The following is a 13,837-nucleotide window of genomic DNA, read 5'->3' on the forward strand; positions in this document are numbered from 1 at the left end:
ACACAAGTTGAGCTAATAACACTATTAGGATTATTTGGACAGTGCTTCTATGGGTGGGTGGGCGAAACATTTCTCATCAATTCGACGTTAGTGGTGATTTTATAAGATAATAGCCCTACTAAAAGAGATCGTCGTGTTATTTGACTATTTAAGTATTCTTCGTCCATATCTCGCACTACCCTCCTTATCCCGAGGATAGCAGGCTGTCTTCAAAACCTTGCATTTCCAAAACATATGAGCACACTATTTCAGTCGGTATCTATCATCTGAAATGTACAGAGACGAAGTTTAAATAATTTCTCAACTTTCCAACTTTTTCTTCTAGCCTGTTCTCTCACCAAAAGTTTGGTGGTTTGACGTATTTGTGGTCCTATCAGATTGATGGGCGAGTTTGATTGAAGCATTTGTCATGTAAATGCCAGACGCTTGATGGACGAGCCCGCTGACTTGAGAAACTGCTCTAGCTCCCTCGGCATTGGCGTAAAGCGAGTCACATGGTGTGTCACTAAGACGATATGAGCTTGGACGGCGGTTTTACGGCTTTGACATACTACCTAGAGGTTGTAGGCCAGAGAGAATAGCAATTAACGTGGTCTGGCCCGTCTTCATCAATTTTGCCATAACAATACAGAATGAACTCTTACTTAGATTATCCAATTTGTAACCGGGGGACGAACATATTCACTGCCAAGGCCGGATACCACAATTTAAACCATGGATACATGTCGCCTTTATCTTCCAGCTCGTGCGCAACAAGTGATAGTTACGGGTCGGATGGACGGTTGGTCGTTGGTGGTTCTGCGGGACCACATCATCAGACTTCAAGCCACCAACTCCACCAGACCCACTTACATCAAATCAATTTAGATCTACAGTTTTCAACAACAGGAAACTCCATGTTTGGCGCACACGCCGGGCCAACCCTGGACTACGGACATCACCAATATGCTCTCAATCATGAGCAGGAACGAGGCTTCATTCAGACGCCTCCTGTTTCAGCCACTGGAGCCAACATGCCTCCTCTGGCCGAGGGTAACGTTGGGCCTGCAGGGTCTGCCCCGAGTAGCCAGTATCAACATTTTAGCAGTGGTGGGGAACAGGGGCAGCAGGAATATTTGGACAGCGTTTACTCGAGGTTGCTCCCCTCTTCTCAAGGCAATTATAAGGATTTGGATCCTTGTAACGCAGAGCAAACTTCAAAAACGTTCGACTGGATGAAAGTGAAGAGGAATCCTCCTAAAACAGGTTTGTTCACCACTAAGACGTGGTCAGAGATAATATTCAATAGTGACGTGTCAAAGCGTGATTCACAGACCTTCTAAATGCTCTAATTGTGTTCTTAACTGAGAAACTCTATGTCCGAATGTGCTACCCATGGGGCGTAAACTTGTGCCATGGTGCGTAAAATTAATATATCAATCCTATGCAGCGTTTTCAAATGCAGATAATTGAAAATGATCTAATTAATAGAATGTATATTATGCCCTTGTATAACTGTATAACCCTTTATGTCTTATAGGCTGATAAGTGCATGGCTACTTTTTCATTTTCTTTCATTTTTGTCCAATCATGCACAAGCCATTTATTCCATCCGTTTCTCATCCATCCATTAATTCATTTTACAGTCAAGGCGTCTGAATGTGGAGTCCCCGGCCAACAGAATGTAATCCGGACCAACTTCTCTACTAAACAGCTGACCGAGCTGGAGAAGGAGTTCCACTTCAACAAGTACCTATGCAGGCCCCGCAGGGTCGAAGTTGCTGCTACTCTGGAGCTCAACGAGACGCAAGTGAAAATTTGGTTTCAGAACCGTAGGATGAAGCAGAAAAAGCGTGAGAAAGCGGGTACAGTATTGATAAATATGCCTACGCCGACAAAGAATGTGGTCGAGAACACTGCCCTAAAATCTTCCTCTCCTGATGCATCTCCAAACTCGAAGACAAAAGTTGTCAATTTGTGATGAATCTTCAATAATTGAAGCCTGTTATTTGTTCAACTTTCTTAATTTCCTTTGTTTGTATAGTGTAAATATGTTGTTGCAGTTGAAAAGTGGGTTATGTGTGATGTAATTGTTTGCACTATTTATGTACAGGGTATTAGGTTATATACTGACAACTTTGTTAGATAATTCAATTATTAGAGAAGAATTACAAAAAGTATTACTATTTGTTTTAACATGTGCATGTGTAGGCCTGTATGTTTGCACAGAATTACTCACCTGCAAGGGATATTATAATGTTATCTATTTAATGCTACAATAGGGAATTTACTATGTCCAAAAAGTTATTTTTCATGCAAATTGTTTTGTTAAAACGTCTATATTCCCATGGTCTTATGTAATATAAACATTTATTTTGAAATAATATTTTGGATACCCCTATCACGGCCTTATGTAAGGAAATCGTTAAAGGGTTCGGGTAAAGATATTGGTTAACCACTCATTCTTGGAATTAAGAATTAAATGAAAAACTGTACATGCCTGTATGTGATAGTTTGGAATTAAACTACAGCTCATACAAAAGTATGCTTTGTCTATCTTTCCCTCTCGGTGTTGCCAATCCATTTTCTATGGAGCCGGTCTATTGTACCTTTGCATAATGAGACACGAAGAATCTTTCACCACACATGGGGTGGTTCCAGATGACCCCTTGACCCCAGAATACCTCCAGGGGTTCCAAACATGATAACAAACTCCAGGTCGGCTGCTTCCACACTAGATGTGTTACACAAATTCAATTTGACTCTGTAACAAATTCCCTCCTCGAAACTCTGAGATCCACAATCACTTGGCAGAAGCACAGGCTCTCACTCACCACATTATTGTCTGTTTTTGCTGTTCTCTACAGTTAAACATTTCTGAAAACAGGGTGCCATTTTATGGTTAGTCGCCGCTACACCTGTGCAGTAATTCTGTAATCAGCTTTTGTTAATACACAAGTAGCACAGGAACTGCAAAGTCCATATACCATGCACGTACCACCACATTACTATAATAAGTTACTAGTAATTAAATCATTAAAATAAAAGGCATGGGGACAACTTAAGTGTTACCAAGCTAACTTATTAGTTTAACCTCTAGTGCTTTTTTGTGGCCTCGCCTCTTCCTCACAGTTTGCAAGGACTTGTCAACCCTGTTTCAAGTGCTGATGCTATAGGGCAGTCTCAATATTTGCACTGGGTGTTAGGTTTGCTCAGTTCCTGCCCCGGCAGCGCTGGCCTGTCAGTGCCCTCTCCCCCAAAGCTGAGGTTCACCCAGAGTTCAGCCACAAATGGATTCACAAAGTCAATCTGTCAAGACATCAGAATGGCTCCTATTGGAGTCATCTGCAGGTCTCCCTCTCTCTCTCTCTCTCTCTCTCTCTCCCTCTCTCTCTCTCTCTCTCTCCTCCTTCTAAGCCTTGGAGAGACAACAATGGGGGGAATATTATTTTCTTCATAAAATATTAAATAATAAATAATAAATATTGTACACAGTAGTAAAACACACCAACTTTGATGATGACATGTTAAGCATAATGAAAGAGTTCAAGTTAATGATAATTCCCTCAAATGGTCTCTTCCTCATGACCTCCTGCTACAACCCCTTCTATCCCCTGTGCCCTCCCTCCTGCTTCCCCTCTTTCATTCTTTCAAAGCTGACCCTCCTCCTTCCTTCCATTTCTACCTTCGGTTTCGGCTGTGTGAAACAGCTGATCAGTTATTCATGATAAGTAGAAACACATTTGTGTGAGTTAGCAGTTCTCATAGCTCTTTGCATCAATAATTGATATGTTTCCAGCCAGTCATAGTTCCAGCTGAAACTGCAGACAGTCCATTATTGTAAATTAGAACTATAGGAACTGTAGGGTTCATTATAAAGTCTCCTCTTTTTCCCTTACACATCGACGAAGGCTTGTACTACTGTGGGAGAGTCAGGAAGGGGCCTAGGGAGGGGAGGAGTAAATACTGAATTCCAAATCGGCCTTTAGACCCTGCCCCTTACCCACTCCTGCAGATCTGAAAGGATTAGATAGATATATGCATCACGGTGAGAATTCCATCAAGGAAATATTTTCCAATCGGTGGAATAATTCCAACTTGGTGGAGCAATTACCATATTGCATGTACAGTACGGGAGAGGCGGGGAGGGTATAGACTAGGGGCTGGTTTGAAACTCAGCAATATAGTGAAGGGGAACAGATTTAACAGAAAAAGGGGAGTGGGGATAGACAAGTGTGGGGCCTTGACTCCTGAGGTGTGATGCCTGTCATCTGTGGTAGGTCATTCCTCAGAGCTCCCACAGGGGTCTCCATCTGGAGGTGTCAGAGCCCGCGACAGAGCCAGCACCGCGGAGACAGATGTTCTGACTGCAGGGAGGTGGTGGGGTGTTTTTCACCGTCCCTGACACTGTGGCACGACTGCACACCTCTCTCTGGAGAATGTAGGGCAAACAGAGGAGAGGGGGAGAGGGGGAGAGGGGGAGAGGGAGAGAGGGGGAGAGGGGGTGCGAACGGGGATTTACTCAGGGGAACAAGCAAGGTGAAATACAGACAGCCTGTTCTATTCTTATCTATTCTATAGAAGAAAAAAAAGCTGTAATATGAATATCAGCGCATGTCATTTAAGTATACCGTATATCTTGACACATCTAGAGGAGAGATACAGCAGGCAGCGCCTATTTCCCTTCCACTCGCCTGTATAAGCTAAAGTACAATATGACACAAAAATCAATAACAGAAAAGGCATATCCCATTTACATGTGCATATCTTCCTCACATCCGTACCTCTTCAGACTAACATTCTCTCTGAGGTCAAGCAGATGCATGGTGTACCGGCCCCCCCCATGCTGGGTGCAGTTGTTACAGGGTCCTTTACCGGTCTAAAGTCAGACTCACTTCCTCGGCCTTCTAACCAGCTCCTCTGTGTCTTGTCACTCTGCAGGGACACCAGGCTTCAAAGAGAACAAAGGACCACTGTCTGTGTACTGTATTCATGGGTTAGATAGGGGGGTTGAGGATTTCAAGAGACAGGGGTAGGAGGGTTTCATCTTGAGGAGTACATTGCAAGAGAGGTTACTTTACACACACACACACACACACACACACACACACACACACACACACACACACACACACACACACATACACACACTTGCGCGCGTGCACACACAAACACACACACACACGCATGCACACACACACACAAACTCATTCAGCTGGGCTCCCTACTTCTGCATGCTTCCTTTGTTATGGTGGTGGTCCCCTTTTTGGCCAAGATGGTGAGTGTCTCGAGTCTCGACATCAACCATCCCCCTCCCAGTGAGGCTCCGCTCCATTCGACCTGCAGCCCAGAGACAACCTGAGAGCCAACTCTCCTGAGTCCCCCGGCGACTGCATCCACTCTGCTACCTCATCAGCACGGTAACCAGGAGGGACAAGCTACTGGGCCCCCGGGTTAACGTCTAAATACTCTCTGGGATTGCCTCCAGGAACCAAAACGGTGCCTTAATAGTTTTGCTGCTGTGTGTCGCTTGGTCCGTCAGAACGCTGAGGCGGCTGTGTGGCGTAAAGAAAAACAGGAAGTGTAGGAAGACAGAGTAACGAAGCAGGAGAAGGGAATAATGAGGGGTGGGGATGAGAAAGAGTAACGTGACGCCATGACAGGTCGGAATAGGAGACGTGGGCAAGACGGGGCAAGACGCTGTCATAGAAAGCCAGAACACGTTCCCCCCTCTATTTGTCGTGCCTATTTACATGGGCTGTACTCTTTCGAAATTAACTGGCTTTCTTGGAGAGGAAAGCCGAGCTCAATCAGTGTCACGTCACATGGTTGAAAGCGGCCAATTCGATGGCGCCAGGGAAGGTGAGAAATGCGAGGTGACAGTTCATTTTACCAGTGACAGTGTGTCGGTCTCGCTTGCTGCTTCTCTAGTCAATTTCCTCCCAGCAGTGAAGGTTGAGCATGGGCTGAGATAGACAGCGACCCCCCCCCACCCCCCCACCACCCAACCCCTCCTCTCCTCCACCCCCCCCCCCCCCTCCTCTCCTCCACCCCCACAGCCGCTCTCTCATCGACCTCCCTGTGCTTTGTATTCCAATTAACTGGACAGAGAGAGAGAGAGAGAGAGAGAGAGAGAGAGAGAGAGAGAAGAGAGAGAGGGGTGGTAATATGCAGAATCAGAGGCAGCTACAGCCCCACAGTCCTGGCATCCTCCCAGTCTCTCCATTCCTCTCCCATCAATGTGCATTGATGTGCTCCCGCTTCCTCTCCATGTCTACAGCCAGCTGTTCTACTGCGATACATCACATGTTTGTCTCCTAAACAACGCCTCGAGGGACGATGTCTGAACGGTGAAAAATCATCCGCAAAAGACACGGGGAATGGTTTAGTAAAAGACAGCTTTCCCCGGCACATGCTGAGGTAAATAAAGTATATCAAAGGAAAATAAATCTACATTTTGAAAGGGCGTGTGTGTATAGTTTGACATTAAATACTTTAAATCTTCTGAATCTTGAAATAATTGATTGGTTTTAACGAGTCTCACTAGCCTGACATGACTTCAGCCAATGGCTGACTGACTACGCGCATTGGCCAGGGTTCTAGGTGAGGCACCTGCTCTTCTGTCTGTTGGTGTCCTCAATCTATCGTCACTTTTTATCTTCAACGATCCCTCTCTCCACCCCTCCTCCTCTTTCTCTCTCTCAAACTCTCTCTCTCTCTCTCTCATATATTTGAGCAAGGGGTAGGAGGAAATACAATGATTTCCTAGGAAATCCCTAAAGCAAACTGCCTCTTTTTATCCCCTTGAACAACTCAAACATTTACCTCAGACTCTTAAGTATCAACCCAAACGTCTTGTCAGTCCTGCTTTTAAATAGGACGTGAAGTGTTTACGCTTGGGGAAGACATTTTGAGCAAATGGCAACTTGCTGCCATTGTCTCCCCCAGTGATAAGAGCATGGAGTCGTGAAGAGTCTGAGAGTCAGGTACAGACCCATCAGTATTCACCCGTTTAGCTCTCTGCAGTGGTGCCTGCCTGCCTATCTTGCGAATGCAAGGAAGTGTGTGTGTGTGTGTGTGTGTGGTTGTGGTTGTGTGTGTGTGTGTGTGTGTGTGTGTGTGTTTATCTGTGTGTGTGTGTGGTTGTGGTTGTGTGAGTGTGTGTGTGTGTTTATCTGTGTGTGTGTGCGCGTGCGTGTGTGTGTGTGTGTGTGTCTGTGTGTAAAGGGGCCGGCGAGGTATACACACACACACTCTACATGCCCTCGGGTTCCCCCTGACTCTCTCTCCTGACTCTATCAGATCAGAGAGACCCCCCCCCCGCCCCCCCCAGCCCACCCGCCCCCCCCCCGCAGCCCTCACTGCAATGCAAATTAAAAGGAATTCACACACAGAGATAAACCCCCCTAGATTATAGAGATGAGAGGGGAGAAGACAGAGGGGCTGAAGGCTGAAGGGGCTCTCTCGGGGAGATGAGAGAGAGGCGGCTGGGGCTTGTGGCAGTGTCACTAGAAGGAGATCATAGCAGGCTCCCCCTGCAGCAGAAGCCCATGCGGGGTGATGTTTGATACAGGGCTTTTGTCACTCTTTCACAGCTGCATTGTTGGGTGGTGTAATCTCTACCGGATTACAAAGGACCTGTCCTTTCATATATGTGTGGGCTGGGCTTCTCTCTCTCTGTGTGTGTGTGTGTGTGTGTGTGTGTGTGTGTGTGTGTGTGTGTGTGCGCGTGTGTGTATGACAGTGAAACACAGGTCAAAGGGACAGTTACATCACTGGGATTCTGCTCTCCCCTGACCTCATTACTTCCTGTATGAAGGTTGAATGGAGTATAATCATTCTCAACCCCCAGGATGAAGGTATGTTATACAGTGCTGCTTGAAAGGATGCGAACCCCTTGTGCAATTATAGATTTTTTTTAGTTTTTACCATTAAATCTTTATTTAATCAGAATCTGTCTTTTTTATCTGACATAACAGGTTTATATTTACCAATTCCATATGTTGGTTTCCAGGAAATCATGCGTGTAGTAGAAAAACTAAATTATAAAGAAATTAGTGCAGGTGCAAAAATAAGTGACCCCCAAGCTGCATTGGTTAAATCAAGTAGGTAAGTAGAATCAGGTAGGTAAATAATTTGGTACCAAATGAACCAATGAAAGGAGAGATCTTTAGGAAAGAGTTTGGGCAGGACTCTGATAAATAGAGATAAGAAACCTGGTCAGTTTTGTGTTACTCATACAGGTGAATACAAAACACACCATGCCGAGAGGAAAGGAGATCTCAGAGGACATCATGAAGAGGGTAGTGAGAGCTCATCAGTCTGGGGAAGGCTATGAAATCATCTCACAAGATTTGAGCTCCATCAGTCCATTGTGAGAAAAATAATTTACAAATGGAGAGCATTTAACATGACAGCAACTCGGCCTAGAAGTGGACGCCCTTCCAAAATATCCCCAAGAAAAAAATAACCACAAGAAAAATAATAAATCAGGTAAAAGCCAACCTAAGCATAATATCCAGAGATTTGCAGACCTCCCATGCTGCATCTCAAGTAACTGTGCATGCTTCAACAATAAGAAGAACACTGAATCGAAATGGCATTCATGGGAGGGTTGCTAGGAAGAAGTCTCTGTCTTAACTTTGCCAGAGACCACCTGGACAAGCCTGAAGGTTTCTGGAAGTCTGTTCTCTGGACAGATGAGTCCAAAATTGACCTCTTTGGTCACAATCAAAACCACTATGTTTGGTGAAAACCCAACACTGCCTACCACCAAAAGAACCTTATCCCAACAGTCAAGCATGGTGGTGGGAATGTCAAGATATGGGGCTGCTTTTCCTCCTCTGGACCTGGACGACTCCACCATGAATTCTGAGGTATAGCAGGAGATTCTCTAACAGAATGTCATGCCATCAGTCAAGGAGCTAAAGCTGGGCTGGGACTTCCAACAAGACAACGACCCAAAGCATTCAAGCAAATCTACCAAAGAATGGCTCAGGAGAAAGAATATTCATGTTTTGTATTGGCCAAGTCAAAGTTCTGACCTAAATCCAATCAAAATGCTGTGGCAGGACCTGAAGCGGGCAGTTCATGCCAGATACCCCTCAAACCTCACTCAATTGGCTGAGTTCTGTAAGGAGGAGTGGGCAAAAATCCCTCAAAACAGATGTCAGAGACTGATTAGTGGCTATACGAGACGTTTACTCCAAGTTAGCGCTCCTAATGGAGGTGCCACAAGCTATTGACTGAAGAGCTTCATATATTTTTGCACACACAAGTTTTTGTTAAATAAACAATGAAAATATATCATTTCTTAAAATCTTTGTTTGTGTGTATTTGGAATGTCTTTATTACGAATTGGGGTTCAGATAATGATTTTATAAGTTCATTTTAATATTTTACACAAAAATAATGACCATCCCTGTAGGGTTCACAAACTTTCAAGCAGCAATGTATACTAGACAGGCTCATCTCAGAATAAAGAAAATAAATATATTTTCCATTTACCAATGTTTAGTATACTGTTACTGTTTCCATATTTGATTTGGCAAGTTATGAAAAATAGTAACCCCAGTGTGTTGGCCAGAGTATTTTGGCTGCTCTAAACGGTCCATTTCCTGTTATCTGCAGACCGCACACAACAGCAGCAGACCCCAGTCATCATAATCCTAATGGGAGGTCACAGGGAGATGAATGAACAGAGGTCAACAGACACACATGGAACTGTTGCAACAAACAGTAGCTCATTTTCTCCCAATTTAGGTCATAATCTATATGTTGTATTTAAAAAAAGCTGCTCTTGTCAGCAGACCCTGAGCAGCCGTTGTAGAATTAAATTGATATATTAAATTGATAAAACATTTTGTGAGAGGCTAAATATCTCAATATTCTGGGTAAATCTTTTAAAGAAAATAAAGCAATAGGCCCATGGACAAAATCAGGACAAATAACACCAGCGTGTATTGACTTGCAACTTAAAAACGAATGAAGTTTGTTCATTTTAACACTTATTTTGTAAAAGATGAATATCTGGACAGCAGCAGCATCGACAGTGCCTCTGGGTAATCCACCTGTGTACCCTTGCTCTCTAGTCCAGCATCGCTCGCTGTGTGCAGTGCAGGGCTGAACGCCCCTTACTGGCAACACGGAACACTGCTGAGGAAAGCGACACTTAACAGGTGTGAAGAGGAATACGTTATTCAGTCAGCGTGTCTAGGAGCGCTAGTGCTGCGAGGTCCACCTATGCCCCTGTATAAGACCTCACCTCATCAAAATAGCTCGATTTTTAGATTTACGACTAACATGAAGTGTATAACTGTTGTAAAGTTTTGCTTTTCATTCATAGTTCAACAGGCTACAAATATCTCTCCTAAAAAAAACAACAACGTTTTTACTAACGCCATTGTTGGTCGCGCGCCAATTACCACATCAGTTGTCACGACGTCTCGTGCGCAAGAGAACCTCGACGCTCAGGTGTCCACCTGTCCTGTATTAAACTCTAGACAGGTGTCGACATTGATACTACTAGGCCTAATGTTACCCGTACTTGTTGTATAATTTACTCCTCATTGATAGTGATAATTTGATGTGGACTACTGTAGGCCTAGCTGTTTCTGCTTAAAGCCATCTTTTTGTCATGTCAAACATCAAATGAGGCACTCACACAACAGGACTTTGGCCTTATTAATCAATAGGCTACTGTGTTTCTATGGGGGGGGGGGACTTTGAATAACTGGTGTAATATCAAGATGTAACAGCCATAGGGCTGGATTGAGAGGAAACTGATTGTCACCTCAGCATTTGCTCCGCCCCATTTTTGCAAGTCTGTCTTTGAATTACTTGCATGCAAGGAAGTAGTTTTAGTTGCAGTAACAATAGGCTGCAGGTGATGTCTTTGTGAGTGTGTATGAGTGTGTGTGAGTGCATACCGGGCAGTGGTTTCAATATGGCAGGGGAAAGAGTCACACAGATAAAGTAACTTTAAGTGCAAAAGTGAAGTTTATTGGAGTTTAAGTAATATCCATTAGTTACCTGGTCAAAAGTCTAAACAATCCCAGTGGAACTTGACATAAGAGAGAAGTCAGGATGGGGACAGTGTCTGATGACATTAGGAGGCTTTTAGAAGGTAACGTTGACTGTTATTCTTTAATGTTGACTTTTAACATTATCATTAATTGTGCTGTTATAGATATACTAGTATACATGATCATTGTGCTGTTATAGATATACTAGTATACATGATCATTGTGCTGTTATAGATATACTAGTATACATGATCATTGTGCTGTTATAGATATACTAGTATACATGATCATTGTGCTGTTATAGATATACTAGTATATATTATCATTGAGCTGTTATAGATATACTCATCTGGAACAGTAAGACGAAGGCATGGCGCTCTGACATTTGTTCTTGTTATTTTCATTCTATGATGAGAATCTTTGTTTCCATGATGTAAGGAGAACATGGTTTGTTGATGACATCACTGGTGTTAGGGTTAAAGGTTAGGGTTAAAGGTTAGGACTGCTATGATGAAAAGAATCTAATGCCAAGACGTGTGTAATGTTTAGACGTAGGCACAGTGCTCAGGTCTGTATGAGGAGATGGGACCTCAAAGGCGTAGGCCACACAATGTGGAGAAGATTGAGAATTAAATGTTTGGACATTTTGGAAATTCAAATGTGATGTTTATGGTAATGATAACTCATCAAACCATTTTGACTTTTATATTCCCCCTGTGAATTCATATTATTTGTGTTATGGGATTTATTATGTTGGACTTTATGACAAGAGAACATTACAATAAATTATGTTTTACTACGTTAGTTTGGACATTTCTCATAGATTGGCATCTAATTCATCCTGTAGTATGGACCGTTTCTAAAACATGGACCCTGGCGTTTACCATATTTGCATGTGTGTCTGGGCAACCTGACGTGGGCCTCTGGCGAACATTTGCATGTGTCAAGGCCTCTGTAATATTGAAATTAGAAAATGAAGAAATCTAATCAGATAAGCATTGTGGATGAACTTGTTTTTCCTATACGGACATGAAGATTAAATTATCTCTGATATTATTGTGACTTCAAATAAAAAATATGATTCCATGTCATAGTGGAGGTTGTAACTGAAAAGATAATTGTCTTGTTTGGAAGTACTTAAAATGTTATATCCTGTATTTTCAGAGGAGTGCCGGCATTGCTCCATAAGTCTTAATATAAATAAATATAATTTGGTAATGAGACAAAGGATCCAGCCAAAATGCCTAATGTATGATCTTTTGATGTCTTTAATCAAGATTGTGATGGACTATATCCTCTTCTTAAATGTGTGTTGTCTGTCTTGTCCTCCTCAGACTGTGAGCTATTTGTATCAGACATTCTTCAGGATGAGAACCTTGGTCCATACGCCAGTGAGACACGTGAGATCTTACTGAAGAACTTTCACGTGGTCCATAATAGGTGAGGGTTCTGGCCTAGCAGTCACCTCCAGACCTGGGCCTCCAGACCTGGGAATCGCTGTGTCTTTCTTGAGACTTGAGACTTGATTTTAGATTTTAAAAGTTTTACTTGGATTTGTGCTTAAAGACTTCTGAAATCTGAGTCTCTCTAAGGAACTTATCTACAAGTCTGGTTGGAGCACTGTCCGTTTTTACAGGTTATACTGACACTGCCCCTAATACATTCACTACATATTCATACTGTATGAAATAACCACAGCCATTTACAGTGTTCAGATATGATTTCATACCATCTGGCTAGATTAGATTTGTGTGAAAATAAAACCAAAGCAAATCAAATTCAAACACTGATATACTAGACAATGTCATTTTAGATGCTTGCTCGTTCATTACCCCGTTGAAAGGACAATATGAGCGTCAGAAGGGAGTGAATTGAGGTGGCATGTTTGCATAAGAAACAACCATATTTCTCTGTGTGCTTGCAGGGTACGGGGGTGCACTGCAGAGTGCTTCAGAAAGGTTGTGGTTTTGTGAGCTGCAAGCAGGAAGTCGAAAGAGGCTATCTGAACTAACTGCAAACTATTTCACCTGCACATAACGTAGGGAGCGACTATATGTGTATTATTAGATGAGATTAGATTCCACTTTATTGCACAGAGTGCCAGTATTGAGACACGAAATGCAGTGTGCAGTGTTACAGCTCAGCTGACTAAATATAACTTGTGCCTGTTTTATATAACTTTAATTATATTATTTATTTTTGTTTTTCAGAAATCCACAGGAGTTTCCCTACAGATGTAAGTGACTGACTTTTATACCGTGTAATAATGAATGGCCTTAATCCTTACTTGAGATTGGTGCCGATAACTTATGTACTACACTGACACACAAAAATCGAAGTTACATATCTAACCTGCAGAACAGAAGTAGTTCTCTAATTTATAGGGGGGGGGCTATCTTTAAAAATCGATGACTTTAATGAACCATATGCCATAGAAATCTGATCTGCCTTTGGTTTTCTCCTCTGGTCTATGTGAGGACCAGACCTCATAAGGGGTTTATGAAGGCTTCATTAAGCCTTAAAAGTGATCCTTCGTCTAAAGTGGGACCTTTTAGAGCATGCAGCCCATTTCCTGTGTCCTGTTGAAAGTCCTCCCCCTGGCCCTCAGACCCCTGATGTTGAGTTCCTTTCCCACCAGCTGAGTCCAGACATGAGGACAGTGAAGATGACAACCAGAGCAACAGTGTCGGCCGCTCTGCCCCCTCAGATGACCTATCAGTGGCCTCCGACTACCAGGATGAAGGCTCTCCTGAGTGTGAGTACAACACTGGTTCTCTCTCTTTCTCTCTTGTGTGTGTGTATGTGTGTGTGTGTGTGTGTGTGTGTGTGTGTGT

The 13,837-nt window shown here is 43.2% G+C and overlaps 2 protein-coding genes across 2 annotated transcripts in view; both read left to right on the forward strand.

The window, feature by feature from the left end:
• Positions 1–632: 632 nt before the first annotated feature.
• Positions 633–3,155, forward strand: hoxb1b (homeobox B1b; the record flags this gene model as incomplete). The annotated part of the gene is made up of 3 exons (XM_083687604.1): positions 633–1,245; positions 1,626–1,844; positions 3,112–3,155. 3 exons carry the CDS (start codon positions 633–635, stop codon positions 3,153–3,155), a joined length of 876 nt encoding a protein of 291 aa, XP_083543730.1.
• A 7,717-nt stretch (positions 3,156–10,872) lies between these two features.
• skap1 (src kinase associated phosphoprotein 1) overlaps positions 10,873–13,837 on the forward strand; it is a 30,209-nt gene continuing 27,244 nt past the window's right edge. Inside the window, exons 1-4 of the mRNA XM_083687508.1 lie at positions 10,873–11,104; positions 12,338–12,443; positions 13,214–13,239; positions 13,642–13,758. Of these exons, the coding sequence (XP_083543634.1) occupies positions 11,065–11,104; positions 12,338–12,443; positions 13,214–13,239; positions 13,642–13,758 (289 nt within the window). The 5' untranslated portion in view covers positions 10,873–11,064. The remainder of the gene's footprint in view (positions 11,105–12,337; positions 12,444–13,213; positions 13,240–13,641; positions 13,759–13,837) is intronic.

This window comes from Argentina silus (genome assembly GCF_951799395.1).
Source record: "Argentina silus genome assembly, chromosome: 16".
Lineage (NCBI taxonomy): Eukaryota > Metazoa > Chordata > Actinopteri > Argentiniformes > Argentinidae > Argentina > Argentina silus.